Source organism: Sinocyclocheilus rhinocerous, unplaced genomic scaffold (genome assembly GCF_001515625.1).
Source record: "Sinocyclocheilus rhinocerous isolate Xijiao unplaced genomic scaffold, SAMN03320098_v1.1 scaffold480, whole genome shotgun sequence".
NCBI classification, from domain to species: Eukaryota; Metazoa; Chordata; class Actinopteri; order Cypriniformes; family Cyprinidae; genus Sinocyclocheilus; species Sinocyclocheilus rhinocerous.
In genome coordinates, this window is record NW_015655401.1 from 471,293 (window position 1) to 489,826 (window position 18,534).

The 18,534-nt window shown below is 37.6% G+C and overlaps 1 protein-coding gene and 1 pseudogene across 1 annotated transcript in view; one reads left to right on the forward strand and one right to left on the reverse strand.

The window, feature by feature from the left end:
• The window catches only part of cdyl (chromodomain protein, Y-like), a 47,420-nt gene extending 31,290 nt beyond the window's left edge, over positions 1-16,130 (forward strand). Inside the window, exons 2-7 of the mRNA XM_016525037.1 lie at positions 2,439-3,228; positions 8,636-8,898; positions 10,223-10,395; positions 10,512-10,722; positions 13,873-14,016; positions 14,445-16,130. Coding sequence (XP_016380523.1) covers positions 2,439-3,228; positions 8,636-8,898; positions 10,223-10,395; positions 10,512-10,722; positions 13,873-14,016; positions 14,445-14,603 — 1,740 coding nt within the window. The 3' untranslated portion in view covers positions 14,604-16,130. The remainder of the gene's footprint in view (positions 1-2,438; positions 3,229-8,635; positions 8,899-10,222; positions 10,396-10,511; positions 10,723-13,872; positions 14,017-14,444) is intronic.
• An 865-nt stretch (positions 16,131-16,995) lies between these two features.
• Positions 16,996-18,534, reverse strand: part of LOC107718090 (ribonuclease P protein subunit p40-like) — an 8,154-nt pseudogene continuing 6,615 nt past the window's right edge.

Consider the following 18,534-nt stretch of genomic DNA (forward strand, 5'->3'; position numbering starts at 1 on the left):
ATGAAACCCCAGACTACTTTTTCTGAGATTTTAGCAGAGGTGTTTGTGTTGCACATCATAGAAGACAATGTTAGCATCCGATAATTTTAACTGTTGGAGAAAACTGGTTAATTTTTTACATCTTCCGGGTTTAAAATCTACATTGTGTTGACGTCACAATTTGTGACATGACAATGGACTATAGTACATCGATGACGCTTGGTGTCTATTAAATTATTCATGAGACTGCGTGTTCTTATCCTATGAGAAGATGCTTTGCTTAATTATTCACAACAGCATGTGTTGATTTGCTATGACAGACGTTTCAGACTGAGATGGATGGATCGAAGAAGAGGGTTTGTTTTTGCTTTGTAATAAGAGTTCGGTACAAATGCGATTCATTCACTTGGTGAGCATAACCGTTTTTACAGCTCTGACTAGGGCTGTGCGATTAATCGAAATCGAATCGAAATCGCGATTTGAGACCTTGTGATTTCCTAATCGCAAAGCCTGCGATATTACTCTTTTCCAGAGCATATGCATGACTGCCAGCCTTGAGTGGCAGTTGCAGTCTTACTAACCAATAGAGTGAGCGCACCTCCGTTCTCCCCAATCAGCACTGCTCTAGCCAACTGCGTAAACACCCACCATTTAAAAAAAAAAAATCCAAAGCGGGAGAGAGACAGTGGGATTATGGCGTCTACTGGGTCAGATCGATAGTTAGGCAAATTAAAACTAAAGAAAAACGTATGCAACTTAAGCTTCGAAATGACAGACAACGAACAAAAGTAATTTCCAAGAGCTGCGTCACAGCGCATATCAAAAGCTCCCTTACCGGTTCTGTTTTCAGTACTGGAGAATAAAAGATACATTCTTAGATGTTTTTGTTAGTACGTGAACGTTATCTTACACATTTTATCTCCCCAACAGATTAATTTAAAATAAGTTTATAATGCATGTTGGCTATTCCCAATTCAGAAGAGCGCACACACAGCCTGTGTCTGTGAATGCTTCTCATACTCGCTCCTCTCTGCCCCACGCGGCGCGAACCCCGCGTCACGGACGAGCCGTTCATGCTTGCCGCACTCACGCAGCCTGACTCGTAATGCTCGTTCATACTCGCACCCGGCTCCGCACCGCACCGCAAGTCTCCACGAGCGCATCTGGCAGTATGGATGAGGCTTGACGCACGCGCGCAACCTGTGTCGACTCGCACCTGGCTCCGCGTTTAAAACGAATGTAAATTCAGTCTAACTGCTTGCTAATTTCACTTGGATGAAATGAAACATTCAGCACATTTTCCACTTGCTCTTAAAATCCCAAATACTTAAAATGAATAAATCAATGTAATACTTTAATAATTGACTTAAGAAATACAGTTCATTTATAAAAAATAAACAAATATTTTCTGTGAAATTAAGGTAATTCTGTAAAAGTAGTTATACCATTATAATCTTGCCTGCTGAAAAAAAAAAACATAGTACCCCTCCCAAAACACAATAACAAATTTAATGGATTTCAGGGTTATAATGGGAATTTGTTTGGTTTTAATGTAAACTATAATGGTGTCTATTTGATGGATTCTATTGGTGGGATGTAATCTGGCAGATGGCAACCAATAGAACAACAGTAATTCCTATTGGAATAATGCCCAAAACAAAAAGGAATTTTGTAATGGTTTAATGGAAACTATAAGAATTTCTGTGATGGTTTCTATTGTTTTTTTCAGCAGGGTAATGATACCCATACTGTGCTGCACATTATTGACAATATTGAGCTGAAGCTTGACTTTGCAAATTTAAAATCGCAAATCAAATCGCAATCGCAATATCGGGCAAAAAAATCGCAATTTGATATTTTCCCCCAAATCGCACAGCCCTAGCTCTGACACAACCTGTCAAAAGGCTTATATAGCCTAAACGCCACAGAATAAGCCTTAAAAGTTCTCAGAGGTGCAACAAGCGCGTTCATATAAATGTTTTCGATGCAGAGTGCAAATGGCTGTGCGTTTATTTGTGTTTTTAACTCGATGGGAGCGAAATGAAACTGTCAGAACGCTAAGCTGTGTGTGTGTTGTCTGTCTCCCCTCTTCCCCCTCCTCCGCTCTGCTGCGCACCTCGCCCACTTTTTAGCATTTTTTAAAACTGTGGTGAGAACTAACCAGTGCTGAAATGGGGGGTTTCATGACCCTTTAAGGGGCGATACAGACATTTGATGTGTTTACAACTACCTACTTTTCATTTATCTAGCATATATAACAATTGCTACAATAAAAAATATGAATTTTGTACCTCTATTGGTTTAAAAAAAAATAAAAGTAAAAAGTATATTGATAGAAATTGCCATTTCCTTCATAATAAGCTAACTTTTACTAGTAAATGCTTTTCTTTCAATCTTTCCAACATATTGTTTTACATAAATTTCACTAAACCATGCTTTATCTGCATGCCCCTCTTTAGGTGGAGAGAATAGTAGGCAAACGTAAGAACAAAAAGGGCAAGACTGAATACCTGGTCCGCTGGAGAGGCTACGGCTTTGAGGGAGACACCTGGGAGCCGGAGAATCACCTGTCCAGCTGTGTCGAGTTCATCCATGAATTTAATCGACAACGCAGCGAGAAGCAGAAAGACGGAACTTTACTCCGTTCCACACGCAGCTCTCCCAGCACAGCCGGAGGCAACACTAGTATCAACGCCCGCAAACAAATCAGGCCTCAGCAGTCCTCAGCGAGTCCTAACACAGCGAAGACCTCTCCACCCACCCCGAGCACACCCTCCACAAAACGGCTTCAGCCAGCACAACATTCACCGCACAACAGCGATGCGCAGCAGCAGAAGAGTAAGCGTTCGGCTGGCGTGAGTAGCATCGGCAGCAGCACTGCCGTTATGAGCACAGTCACTGACATGGCCCCGATGGCAGCGGCGACAGCTGCTCCCACTGTGAGCGCGCTACGGCGTAGTATGGACCTGGCTAAATCTGGCATCAAAATCCTAGTGCCAAAGAGCCCAATGAACAGCCGCACTGACACAGAGGAGTCTCCCAGTGAGGCGGCGCACAGTCTGGAGCAGGGAGGCCAAGAGCCAGATGCTGTGCCCCCTGAAGTGGCCTTGCTGGAGAAACCCGCCGGAGCTGTACGTGTACCGGGAGAGGAGCGGGCTCGTATGGGCACGAGGCCCAGGACGCAAACGACCCTTCCGCCACCGCAGATTCCCATTACCCCCGCTGCCGTCCGCTCGTTAAACGGGAAAGGCAGAGTCATCTTGACCTATACTGAGAACATTATAATGCATTCTTATGAGGTTTAGTAGAGAGGGTTTCAGTTCCAGGCCTGGAAGCTCCACTAAATTAGTTTGTTTCAGCCATACTCGTATAATTTAATGGATTGTGTGTTTTCAGTAATGGAACAACACAATAAACGCTAATAAACAAGCACTTGATAAATGAAAGCAAATGTGTTGCTGCAGAACATCAAGTATTTTTGAGGGTACCTTCTGGAGTTGTTTCAAAAGCTGTATACTCAGTTATCGGTTATCTCGAATATGAAGATGCTAGTTTTCCATCAAAATTAACTTACAATAATCTTGTAATTATTGTAAAAAATTTTACTCTTTGTATAACAGAAGGAAATAATCACACCCTGATATAGTCACCAACTTATAAAATGTAGTACTAGGTGTAACTGGTAATTATTGTAATAATTTGTTTTGATACTTGTGCAGCCTTTTCATATGCAGATGACTTGGACTAAAATGGATTAATTTCAGGCCATGTTTTTACATCCATAATATACACAACCGTTCAAAAGTTTGGGGTTGGTGAGGTTTTTTTAATGTCTATGAATGAAGTCTTTCATGATCACCAAGAATGCATTTACTGTATTTGATCAGAATACATTAACTCAGTAGTACTTTGAAATATTATTGCAATTTAAAATAACTTTACTTTTTTAATATATTTTAAAATGTAATTTATTCCTGTAATGGTAAAGCCGAATCAGCATCATTACGCCAGTCTTCAGTGTCACATGATCCTTCAGAAATCATTCTAATATATGCTGATTGGTTCTTTAAAAACATTCTTATCAATGTTGAAAACAGTTGTGCCGATTAATATTTTTGTGGAAACTGTGATACTTTTTTTTTTCAGAATTCTTTGATGAATATGAAGTTTGAAAGAACAGCATCTATTTGAAATAGAAATCTTTTGTAATATTATAAATGTCTTTGTTGTCACTTTTGATCAGTTTAATGCCTTCTTTAATGCATAATGCAATCTTACTGACCCCAAGATTTTTTAAACAATAGTGTAGATTCAGATAAATTAAACTAATAAAGTATTTTCAAATACATAAATATTTACATATTAAAATAATTATTTACATATGATGTGTGGTAACACTTTAGAATAGGGAACACTTATTCACTATTAACTATGACTTTTCCCTCAATAAATTCCTAATTTGCTGCTTATTGATCGTTAGGGTCCTACTTTATATTTAGTGGCCCTAATACCTGTGTACTTACATAGTAACTAAATGTGTAGGGCTGTGCGATTAATCGAAATCGAATCGAAATCGCGACTTGAGACGTTGTTATTTCCTAATCGCAAAGCCTGCGATGTGGACGCGATATTACTCTGTTCCAGAGCATATGCATGACTGCCAGCCTTGAGTTGCAATCTTACTTGCCCTGGGCAAGAGTGAGCGCACCTCCGTTCTCCCCAATCAGCACTGCTCTAGCCAACTGCGTAAACACCCACCATTAAAAAAATAATGCATAATGCAATCTTACTGACCCCAAGATTTTTTAAACAATAGTGTAGATTCAGATAAATTAAACTAATAAAGTATTTTCAAATACATAAATATTTACATATTAAAATAATTATTTACATATGATGTGTGGTAACACTTTAGAATAGGGAACACTTATTCACTATTAACTATGACTTTTCCCTCAATAAATTCCTAATTTGCTGCTTATTGATCGTTAGGGTCCTACTTTATATTTAGTGGCCCTAATACCTGTGTACTTACATAGTAACTAAATGTGTAGGGCTGTGCGATTAATCGAAATCGAATCGAAATCGCGACTTGAGACGTTGTTATTTCCTAATCGCAAAGCCTGCGATGTGGACGCGATATTACTCTGTTCCAGAGCATATGCATGACTGCCAGCCTTGAGTTGCAATCTTACTTGCCCTGGGCAAGAGTGAGCGCACCTCCGTTCTCCCCAATCAGCACTGCTCTAGCCAACTGCGTAAACACCCACCAAAAAAAAAATAATAATAAAAAAAGCGGGACGGGAGAGAGACAGAGTGGGATTATGGCGTCTACTGGGTCAGATCGATAGTTAGGCAAATTAAAACTAAAGAAAATGACAGACAACGAACAAAAAATGTAATTTGCAAGAGCTGCGTCACAGCGCATATCTAAAGCTCCCGTATCGGTTCTTAGATTAACATTCTTAGATGTTTTTGTTAGTACGTGAACGTTATCTTACACATTTTATCCCCAACAGATTAATTTGAAATAAGTTTATAATGCATCTTGGCTGTTCCCAATTCAGAAGAGCGCACACACAGCCTGTGTCTGTGAATGCTTCTCATACTCGCTCCTCTCTGCCCCACGCGGCGCGAATCCCGCGTCACGGACGAGCCGTTCATGCTTGCCGCACTCACGCAGCCTGTCTCGTAATGCTCGTTTATACTTATACCAGCTCCGCACCGCAAGTCTCCACGAGAGCATCTGGCAGTATGGACGAGGCTTGACCCACGCGCGCAACCTGTGTCGACTCGCGCCTGGCTCCGCGTTTAAAACAAAAACGAATAAATCAGCCTATGTAACATATGTAATAAATCAGCATATGTAATACTTTAATAATTGACTTAAGAGATACAGTTCTTTATTTATAAAAAATAAACAAAATAAACAAATGAAAGTCAGTAATTAAGTTAATTCTGTAAAAGTAGTTATACCATTATAATCTTGCCTGCTGAAAAAAAAAAACAATAGAACCCCTCCCAAAACACAACAAAAAATTTTATGGATTTCAGGGTTATAATGGGAATTGTATTGGTTTTAATGTAAACTATAATGGAGTCTATTTGATGGATTCTATTGGTGGGATGTAATCTGGCAGATGGCAACCAATAGAACAACAGTAATTCCTATTGGAATAATGCCCAAAACAAAAAGGAATTTTGTAATGGTTTAATGGAAACTATAAGAATTTCTGTGATAGTTTCTATTGTTTTTTTCAGCAGGGTAATGATACCCATACTGTGCTGCACATTATTGACAATATTGAGCTGAAGCTTGACTTTGCAAATTTAAAATCGCAAATCAAATCGCAATATCCGTCAAAAAAATTTTCCCCCAAATCGCACAGCCCTATCCTGTACTATGGAGTCCTGGGGGGTATTCCAAAAAGCAGTTTATGTGACCTACCTGGGTATGTTTAAGTATAAGCGTGTGGATAACCTCAGCTTTCAGTTCCAAAATCGGAGGTTACATTCAGGGTATGTAAGTAACCATAGTGACTTGCTCTCTGAAGATACCTGCTCCGGAGCAGCTTCTGTTCTAGGGTTAGTTCACTTCAGCGCTATGGCCCTGTTGAAAAAAACAGCATATGCTGGTTAGGTATGTTTTGACGCTGGGATGCTGGTTTAAGCTGGTCCTTTGCTGGTTTATGCTGGTCCTTTGCTGGTTTATGCTGGTCCTTTGCTGGTTTATGCTGGTCCTTTGCTGGTTTATGCTGGTCCTTTCATATCAAAAGCTCCCTTATCGGTTCTGTTTTCAGTACTGGAGAATAAAAGATACATTCTTAGATGTTTTTGTTAGTACGTGAACGTTATCTTACACATTTTGTCTCCCCAACAGATTAATTTGAAATAAGTTTATAATGCATGTTGGCTATTCCCAATTCAGAAGAGCGCACACACAGCCTGTGTCTGTGAATGCTTCTCATACTCGCTCCTCTCTGCCCCACGCGGCGCGAATCCCGCGTCACGGACGAGCCGTTCACGCTTGCCGCACTCACGCAGCCTGTCTTGTAATGCTCGTTTATACTCGCACCCGGCTCCGCACCGCAAGTCTTCACGAGCGCATCTGTCAGTATGGATGAGGCTTGACGCACGCGTGCAACCTGTGTCGACTCGCGCCTGGCTCCGCGTTTAAAACGAATGTAAATTCAGTCTAACTGCTTGCTAATTTCACTTGGATGAAATGAAACATTCAGCACATTTTCCACTTGTTCTTAAAATCCCAAATACTTAAAATGAATAAATCAGCCTATGTAACATATGTAATACTTTAATAATTGACTTAAGAAATACAGTTCTTTATTTATAAAAAATAAACAAATATTTTCTGTGAAATTCAGTAATTAAGTTAATTCTGTAAAAGTAGTTATACCATTATAATCTTGCCTGCTGAAAAACAACAACAATAGAACCCCTCCTAAAACACAAAAAAATTTATGGATTTCAGGGTTATAATGGGAATTTGTTTGGTTTTAATGTAAACTATAATGGTGTCTATTTGATGGATTCTATTGGTGGGATGTAATCTGGCAGATGGCAACCAATAGAACAACAGTAATTCATTTTGGAATAATGCCCAAAACAAAAAGGAATTTTGTAATGGTTTAATGGAAACTATAAGAATTTCTGTGATGGTTTCTATTGTTTTTTTCAGCAGGGTAATGATACCCATACTGTGCTGCACATTATTGACAATATTGAGCTGAAGCTTGACTTTGCAAATTTAAAATCGCAAATCAAATCGCAATATCTGTCAAAAAAAATCGCAGTTTGATATTTTCCCCCAAATCGCACAGCCCTAGTATGTAACCACAGTGTAAGTACACATTGGTACATAGTATCTACAGCTGTGTATGTAACAACACACATATGTAACAACCCACTGAATGGTATGTGTAAATACAAATGTGTAACAGGACATTGGTAACAACTTTTTGGTATTGAAAGTACAAATGTGTAACAGGACATTGGTAACAACTTTTTGGTATTGAAAGTACAAATGTGTAACAGGACTAACAGCACTTTTTGGTAAAGAAAGTGTTACACTTTATATTAAGTTCTATTAAATATTAAACAATTCCTATGGATTTACCATGTAATTACTCTGATGTTGCACAGCAGCGGCCAGTAAGTTAGGCTTTACATATAAATTGTGGTTGGTGTCCAGAATGTTACACTTTATATTAAGTGAACAGTTCCTGAGGAGTTACCATGTAAGTACACTGGTATTACAGTGGTCCCACCCCCTGGATCCCATTTCCACCCCTAAACCTACCCATTTACACCCCCTGGATCAAATGGTTCCAGTTACTCTTATACATATTGTTGTTACAAAATGTAGTTATATATGTCCTGTTACACATTTGTACTTACACAAACCATTCGGAGGGCTGTTACATGTGTGTAGATACAGAAATATTACAGCTCTAGATACTATGTACCATGTGTACTTACACTGTGGTTACATACTACGTACACATCTAGTTACTATGTAAGTACACAGGTATTAGGGCCACTTAATATAAAGTCGGACCTTATTACTACTATAATATTTCTATATTTTATTTCTATAATATTTTATTTATTAATTTATGCTTTTGATGTTGTTTCATAGGAGTGACTACCCTCATGGAGGCCTCGTCTGCAAATGGAACAGCCATTACACAGAGTGGTGCAGCAGGCGTGATGAGCAGCTCAGGACTGACAGGCAAAAGGCGTTTTGAGGACCGTGCAACTTTTGACAAGCGTCTGCGCTTCAGTGTTCGTCAAACTGAGAGTGCTTACCGCTACAGAGACATTGTAGTTAAGAAACAAGATGGTTTTACACACATTCTGTTTTCTACAAAGACCTCTGAGAACAACTCGCTGAATCCTGATGTGAGTCTAAATATATTGCATGTTAGAAATAACTCCCGTTGATTTGACTTTCAGTTTAAAATGCACAAAAATAGTTTTGACTATTTTTAAGTATCCTGACATTTCACTCATTGCTTTTTATAGTTTGACACCTCATCCTCTGAATTAAGGCCAGGTGGTATGATGGTAGAAATAAAAAAAAAATCTGATGCCATACAGTAAACATATAAGGCCCAGTGCAGCGCCAGGCGTGACGCAAGTGTTTTTTGCTAGTTTCAGCCCAATGCAGTTATCATATACATGTCCTGTGCCACGTTGTTTAAATAGCAAATGCGTTTGCACCCATGGGCGTGCTGGTCTTAAAACGAGGTGTGTTCAGGCGCATTGTTGGCTCGTTGCTATTTTGAGGCAACTGAAATAGACTGCGATTTTGACCAACTGAAACCTGGTCTAAAATCAATGGCGCTATATTTTTTTTTGTTAATTAAAGAGCGTGTTAGTAATATGTGCCTATAGGTGGGTGAACAATGCGCGTGCACTCTGCTTATTACACACACAGGGACGCGAAGCAGTGCACAAACATGCCAAATATGAAAAATGAAAGATTACAATGTAAAAGATTATTATTGTGCCCTGTAGATGGTCTGCTTTAACCTTTCCTCTCTGGAGAAGCGTTCAGTCTTTGCTCTTGCAAATTTGACATGTAAATAGCGAATCCGCCATGGCGCGAGCACAACTGCCTTTTAAAGGGAATGGGAGATGAGACTCTGATTGGTTTATTTCACATTACATCCAAAACACACCCATGACTCATTAAGAGAATAGGTACAACCCTTTTGGACCATGTACACGGCGCGCCGACCGTTTTTCCCGTCGTTAAACTAGCAAAAGTGGATTCGGACACACCCTACCTGTTGAAAAAAACCAGCATATGCTGGTTAGTTATGTTTTGAAGCATGACTGCTGGTTTGAGCTGGTTTAAGCTGGTCCTTAGCTGCTCAGGACCAGCTTAGGACCAGCTTAAACCAGCTCATGACCAGCTCAAACCAGCAGTCATGCTTCAAAACATACCTAACCAGCATATGCTGATTTTTTCAACGGCTAAGTGCACTTGCGCCGTGCGCTTTAGACCATGCGCTTAGATCGTTAAAATATGGCCCATAGTGTTATTTCCAGACTGTGACGAAGAAAGGCGCATGTAATGGAAGTCAGTTTGTTTTGATGCATCTATCTGCATTCTGACTTGTAACTAGATTTCCATCATATATGAAATTACTCATTCTGTTATTGGTCTTTCCACCCACCCCACTCTGAACTGATATAACGTCATTCAAATGGTTTTCAGGTAATGAAAGAGGTTCAGAGTGCCATGGCCACAGCTGCAGCTGATGACAGTAAACTTGTTCTATTGAGCGCCGTGGGAAATGTCTTCTGCTTTGGCCTCGACTTCATCTACTTTATTAGGCGGCTCACGGATGATAGGAAAAAAGAAAGCATCAAAATGGCAGAGACAATCAGGTAAAAAAAATGATAGAGACTATAAATATTTTGACAGCTATTTTACCACCATATTTCAGTGAACTGTTTTGTAATAGTAGCTATATATAAACCAGTGTGTTTTGTGTTGTCTTCAGAACTTTCGTCAACACATTCATCCAGTTCAAGAAGCCCATCATTGCTGCAGTGAATGGGCCTGCTATTGGGCTTGGAGCTTCTATCTTGCCCCTGTGTGATGTCATCTGGGCCAATGAGAAGGCTTGGTTCCAGACTCCTTACACAATCTTTGGCCAAACCCCAGACGCCTGCTCCTCTGTAACATTCCCTCTCATCATGGGAGTCGCCTCTGTGAGTACATCAATAGTGTGCCTCTGCATGAATGACTTTTTGTTTGTTTGTTTGTTTTTGTTTCTTACACTTTAATATTCTTAATAATAACTCTTAACTCTAACTTCTTAATTAATTACTTATTTACTTCCAGGACATTTATAGGTTTGTATTAGTGCTGTCAATCGATTTAAAAAAAGATTTATCGAATTAATCGCACATTTTTTCTGAAATTAATCGCGATTAATCCCACCTAACATTAAAGTTTTTAAATGTACTTTTATATTGCAATAATTTCACATTCAATCATCAAATTATTGTAGAAACAATTTTAATATTTGTTTAATGGCATCTTTTTTATGATTTAAGGAGAGTATCACTGATACCAATACTACTGATGTCTATGAATTTTTTCCCCCCTAATATTTAACCATTGACTAAAGCCACTCAACAATACAGTATAATTGAGAGCTATCAATTTTAACATTTATTAGACTTAAAAAAATAACTTCTAATTTAAGTGAACTTAAAACAATCTTCACATAAACCCATTACAATAAATGTCATATTTAACTGTGCCCTTCAGCAAGAAGGAAATGTACAGAAATTGAATAAAGTTATCAAACACTAAATTCAAAATATAGATGAATCCTTAAAGCTACAAAAGTGATTGATTTCCTCTTTTTTCATTTGTTCTTTGATTAACAGACATCACAGCAGCTGGGTTATTAGGTTATTTTGGTTGCTTTAAGAGCTGCCGCTGCTGATCTGACACGTATCATATTTTTTCACAACTCTTTAACTTTTCTGCCTCACTTCAGGACTTAAAGTCTCTAATGAGCTGATGAGTTGAATCGGGTGTGTTAGATGAGGGAGTTTTGAAAACCACTGCATTTCAGAGATATGTTCTTTAGTGTGACTCATATATAACAAATATTTACATGTATGCTCCATTTTAAGGCAGCTTTAATTGACTTTTTTGGTAACTTCATGACTTAACTGACGACATAACTACAACATTGCATGCTCGTAGTTTCATTTGTGCTTTAATATGAATGATACCAGCTACAGCGCACACCGCCTCATTTGAGCGAGCAATTGAAGAGCACGTGCTAAGAGCACAGTATAACAGCTGACAGGACAGGAAAATTTATTTTTACTGACATGTGGCCTGACAACATCTCATCTGACCACAGTTCACTGTTGTTCTACTGAAGCTCCTCATCACCTGTACCTTTTCTGCACTCGTTTGACTCACACCTGGCGCTGAGGTGAAGTTTGAGTGCACGTCTGAAAATATCCCGTTTGATGTGGTCGTAAAGACGTTCTGCGTCTAAATGCGTTAATTGCGTTAAATATTTTTAACGCGTTAAACTGAAAAAAAATTATCGCCTGCGTTAACTCTAATTTTGACAGCACTAGTTTGTATGTATATATATATAGAAGTCTCTTATGCTTAAAGGCTGCATTTATTTGTTCAAAAATACAGTAAAACTGCATTATTTGGGAAATATTACTACAATTAAAAATGTCTTTTACTATTTTAATATATTTTAAAATGTGATTTATTCCAAAGTTGAATTTTCAGCATCATTACTCCAGTCTTCAGTGTCACATGATCCTTCAGAAATCATTCTAATATGCTGATTTGCTGCTCAAGGAACATTTCTTATTATTATTATCACTGTTAAAAACAGTCGTGCTGTTTAATATTTTTGTAAACCGTGATAAACTAACATTCAAAAGTTTAGGGTAAGTAAGATATATATATATAAAGAAATTTTAAAAAATTATTTAGCAATGATGCGTAAAATTGATAAGTGTGACAGTAAATACATTTTTAATGTTAACAAAAGATACATTTATACTGTTAAAAAACTTTCTGACAAAAGTAGCTCTTGATGTTAAAAGTAAGAAACTTGTAAGGTAAAATCTGAGGCGTATGTATAAACTGCTACGCAGAGAGACTGTTAGAACAAACAGCTAATCAAGCAGGTAATGAAAACATTGAGGCATTTGTCCGACACCAAGATGCACTTTATTTTATTTAAACCTCCTTTTTTAAATTTAATCCCTTTAATTTAATTTAAGTTTAAATTTAATCCCTAATTGAGATTTAAATCTGAGTTTAAAGTTATGGAGCATCAGGATTAAAGTTAATCTATCTTAAATTAAATAAAAACTGAAGTGACGTGTGGCCAAGTATGGTGACCCATACTCGGAATTTGTGCTCTGCATTTAACCCATCCAAGTGCACACACACAGCAGTGAACACACACACACACCGTGAATACACACCCGGAGCAGTGGGCAGCCATATTTCTGCGTTGCCCGGGGAGCAGTTGGGGGTTCGGTGCCTTGCTTAAGAGTCTCACCTCAGTCATGGTATTGAGGGTGGAAGAGAGAGCTGGTCATTCACTCCCCCCACCTACAATCCCTGCCGGACCTGAGACTCGAACCCGTGACCTTTGGGTTACAAGTCCAACTCTCTGTTCAACACCTGTGCAATAATCATGCTGTCTAATCAGCATCTTGATATGCCACACCTGTGAGGTGGATGGATTATCTCAGCAAAGGAGAAGTGCTCACTAACACAGATTTAGACAGATTTGTGAACAATAATTGAGAGAAATAGGCCTTTTGTGTATATAGAAAAAGTCTTCGATCTTTGAGATCAGCTCATGAAAAATGGGGGCAAAAACAAAAGTGTTACGTTTATAATTTTGTTCAGTGTATATATAAGTAAGCATAATATTATAAAGACATTTAAGTAATTTGCTATTTTCAAGTTTTCTGATGACCACATCATCCCCTTTAGTTTGTTTATCTTGTTGTGTATATTTACCTTCTGCTTTGCTTCAGTTTTAATGCACTTTATTTGCATGACAAGTAGCTGTACATTCATATTGGCAAAAGATTCACATGTTAGCTGCCTACAAAGAAACTGTGTACTTAAACTATGGAAAACAAAATAAACAGTTATTAAGGAGAAAAGATGTGGATAACTTGTAAGAATAAAAATTTAGTTCTAAATGACTAATACATAAGAAAGAGAGTCAGTAATATTGGACTAAAGAGAGGTGAGACATGTGCAGTGCATCAGTGTACACAGTTTTTTTTTTTCTCATCGCCTCTTCATTCTGATTTCTTGTTTCTCTCCTGTCAATGTAGGCTAATGAAATGCTACTGAGTGGGAGGAAGTTGACAGCTCAGGAGGCTTGTGCCAAAGGACTTGTGTCCCAGGTTCTGTGGCCAGGGACCTTCACACAGGAAGTCATGGCCCGCATTAAGGAGCTAGTATCTTGTAATTCAGTTGTAAGTCATCTTTTCATTTGTTTGTTTGTTTTGTCACATTTTCTTAACGCATACATCCACACATTCCCCTCCACCTTTCATACTGTGGTTTTTTCTTTAATGACCTCTCATTGTAGGTCATGTGCATTTGATCCTCAAAGTATTTCTAGAATAAATTGGAAATAAGCTTAATCCTTAACTGTGACACTTCTGCTGTTTTTACAGTCTTTTAAACCCTTCTCTTAGACCTGTGAAGATTTTGAAGTATTAGTACATCATGTATTTTTTTTTGTTTTGTTTTGTTAAAATGCAGTTGCAGATAACAGTTCACTTCTGAACAAATTCACAATGCATCCACATCCATAAATCATGTGCCTTCTTTTCCTTTTCTTCCTTATTTTGTTCCCCTCATTTTATTTGTCATGGTGATGCTGCCGGAAACACTGAAGGTTCTACGCGAGTCCAAAGCACTGGTGAGGAACATTAACCGGGCCGCCCTGGAGCAGGCCAACGAGAGGGAATGTGAGGCACTTAAGAGGGTCTGGGGCTCTCCTCAGGGAATGGACTCCATACTCAAATATCTCCAGAAGAAAATCGATGAATTCTAAGTCAGTTAAATGTCCTACGGGTGTCACGACCTCCATCCTCAAGTGCCTGATGTTATTTAAACAAGGTTTGCCAGTGGTTACTTTTTTAGTAGGATTATGATGGAACTCTCTAACAGAGAAAGACTGGCGTGGTCAAACCCGCACTTCATCTTCGTCCAGGACGTATTTCCTTTTCTTCAGACTACAGAAACACTTGATAATGACTTTAATGCAAAGTTTGTGATAAATCTTGCACTGTGCAGAAGGACAAAATGCCTTGATATATGTCAATTCCTGTCATCTTTCTGCTCAATCTCTTGTATCAGGACTAAAGTAATGAAATGCTTTGTCATAGAGGTATTACGGATTTGGGCTACTTTTTGAAGCACCACCTATGCAGACAGATTGAGAAAAGATGTATAATAGTGTAATTTAAGAAAGGGATGCATGAGAATTTTGCGCTTGTCTTGGTTTGGTTATCGCTACACTAACAGATTGTAATTAGAATCAAGTCTTTAGTTGGTAGCAGGCTTTTTTTCAGTAGGTACTTTTTTATTCAGCAACTATAAGGCGTCTCAAGCCTCGTTCACCTCTTGCTGGCATTTATATCCAGCCCTTTAAAGTCATTTTTATGAATGGATACAGTTAAATCAAGAAGAGCAGACACTGAAGCCAACAAAAATGACACCATCTAGCATCAGTGCTGTTATATAGACTTTAAAGCTACTAATGCATTAAAGGAAAAGCACATTGAATTTCCGACTTGCATAATAACGATCAAGTGAACAAAACGAATACTTAAGTACATGTGGATTTGCAAGGTGCTGGCTTAGTGGGAATTAACAGTTATTTGTATCAAAGTTCAATTTTGTACGTTTTGCTGGCTTAATTTTAAAATTTTCATACATTTGTATGTTCTTGGCGTACAAACGGTTTGCTTTGGAGTAACATACCACCAAATAATTTTGATGTAAATGTTGTTGACACAATATTTCTAATTTAATAACTTATGACATTATGAAATTGAATGGTGTGTGTCCCTCATGAGTCAATAAAGGATGCTGGCGTTTTAAATCTGCCTCCTTTTTTTTCTGCTGGTTCAAACAGATTGGACTGCTGTATCACCAGAAGAGCCCTGGAGATTAAACAGCCATCTCTAAGGGAAGATCCTACTGAAATCCACCCCAAACATCTGTAGCGACTAGCTAGTATGCACTGTTATTAAATAGAATGGCTTTCTTTCATTACAATTTTTTTATAACATGGGTGGGGTTGGAGTCAGAAAATGGGTTGAGACTGTCCACAAAAAAAAATTTCCCCCCGTCCTAAAGTCCTACCTCTCAACGTCCATATTTAGATTTTTTTAGCAATGAAGCGTCCTGTTCAAATCGTAGTTATTTTCAAAACCTCATGCTACATGCTTCTGGTACAGACATCTATGCACTATTTCTTACTCGGCTCCAAACCTTTTGCTTGTAATTGGTCTGTTTTACAAATACTTTACAGGAAAAAATTCATCAGCTCAGCCCCAGCAATAAAATGTGAAACTAATATATGTTTTTAATTGTATCCAGTATTTATTGACCATAGATAGTTTGCTGAAGTGGTTCCTTAACATGGATTAACAGATGGTTGTGTATGTTTTCCCCTTCCCAAATGGTTTTGTAAAATGAATTCTTGTTTACGAAATTATATTTATGATTGTGGAAATAGAATTCTTTCGATTCTTTCTATTATACTTATTGAATGCTTCTGTTCAGTTATTTTAATTTGAGAACTAAACTGATATAAACTGATGTCAGTGAAACTAGTTTGATTTGTGACAATTAACATTCAATATCGGTTAATAACCCTAAAAGACAAAAAACAGAAACGCATCCTAATTTTCTTAATGCAGCTTTGCAATATCTGAAAAGGTTTTTTTTTTTTTTTTTTTTGAGAGACATTATTTGAGCCCAACCCTCTCTCTATTATGGATGTCTTTTGAATTCTGTATACAGGGTGTTGTAGTTTGATGTAAAACATTGCTGACTCTATACCTGAGGAAAAATAACTTTGTTCCAGTCACTTCACTGACAAAAGTCAGCATTTTCTGACTTTAGGCTTAGCTGTACATATGTGATCTGCATTTAGTTTCAAATGCTGGCCAAATTAGATATATATATATATAAATAATGGCAAGGCTTATTTCTTATAGTTGATGTACTAAATGCCATAAATTGTACAATCTGTAAAAATTATTTTTAGGTTTCTGATCATGTAACAGCTGTGAAAATGACTGGTCCAAATAAATTGATATTATATACTTTTTTTTTTACTTACTCCTGTCCTCATATAATTTATTTTTTACTTACTCCTGTCCTCATATAATTTAATTTTAATAAAAAAACTTGAAACAACGGCATACATTTTACATTTATATTTCACATTATAACAAAGTCACATGAAGAAAGAAAAAAAACATGTCAAATGTCCATTGTTTTAGGGTGGGCAGCCATCTTGAGCTCCGGTAGCCATGTGTAACCAGTAGTCCTGATTCTTGAAGTAAACTAAATTGTAGAAGTTTTCACCACCTTTGAGGAATCCATGCTCTGTGGCTCCCCACGACTATCCATAAATCCATGCACAGTGAGGGAAACCCATGGTGTAAACCTCCGTTCATCAAAATACTGCCTGGATGATTCAGAGTAGAGAAATAAACAGCTTGTAAGTTTCAAAAGTACACTTTAGCATACTTCTAAAAAGAGTATGTATTATGGAAATATTACTTAATATGCTTAAATATTATATAAGTGCAGACTGAAAGTTTTCAAGACACTTAATTGCAATTAAATAAAAATGTATTATAATTTTAAATGATATGAAACGCAATTAGTTGAAATTTAAAGGGCTTACAAGGGCTGACCCACTCAGGGAGGACTTTGTATGTAATCTCCAGAGGTGTGACCAAGTCGTTGTTTTGCAAGTCACAAGTAAGTCTCGAGTCTTTGCATTCAATTCTCGAGTCAAGTCCCGAGTCAAGACAGACAAGTCCAAGTCGAGTTGCAAGTCCTCAAATTTTAGCTTCAAGTCTTAAACAAGTCATTAGTGCTCTTTGCCCAAATTAGTGTCTCAGTATTAATTACCATATCAAATTCACAGTAATTCGAGTCTCAAGTCTTCTTTAATTATGTCGAGTCGAGTCGCAAGTCATCAAATTTGGGACTCGAGTCTGAGTCAAGTCTCGAGTCATGTGACTCGAGTCCACACCCCTGGTAATCTCATTATTATTTCTGTTGTCTCATGAAATATGGTTAGTGTATTGAATGTACTGACAAGCATTTCAAAAACTAAAATACACTGTAATGACATATCTATTTAAACATGTATGTCATACTTAAATTTATCACCATCTCAGCTTTATTGGCCATTACATGGCAGACACAAGTGGAACATTCAACAACAGATCATGAATACAAAATTATAAAAACAAACATTTTATAAAATTCAACTCAAAAAGAGAAGATTGAGCGCAATTCTATAAAAGATTGTTTAAATGTCACTGTGATAAAAACAGTAAAAGTTTTTCTGGGTCATGTAGTTAAACATATTTGTAATTACACATCTGTAATGAGAAAGTTTCAATTTAGTCCATTTAAAATATATTGCTTTTAAATGTAATCTTGTATAACACACTGTTAAAATTATAATCAAGTACTTTACATTAAAAAGTAGTTACTTTAAAGACACAATATGTAATTTTTGCCGCTATAGGGCGTGTATTCAAAATAAACAAATAGACAAAGGCGTAGTTTGATGACGCCGTGACTGAGTGTGGAATCATGGGAGTTGTCGTCTTCATCCCCACAGCCGATGTAATCCGACGGGACTCGGGCAGAAATCATGTTCATGGATGAGCTAATGATTTATTAACGTAGTAGAATGAAGCAGGGTGAGGCTGAAAGCCGTCGAA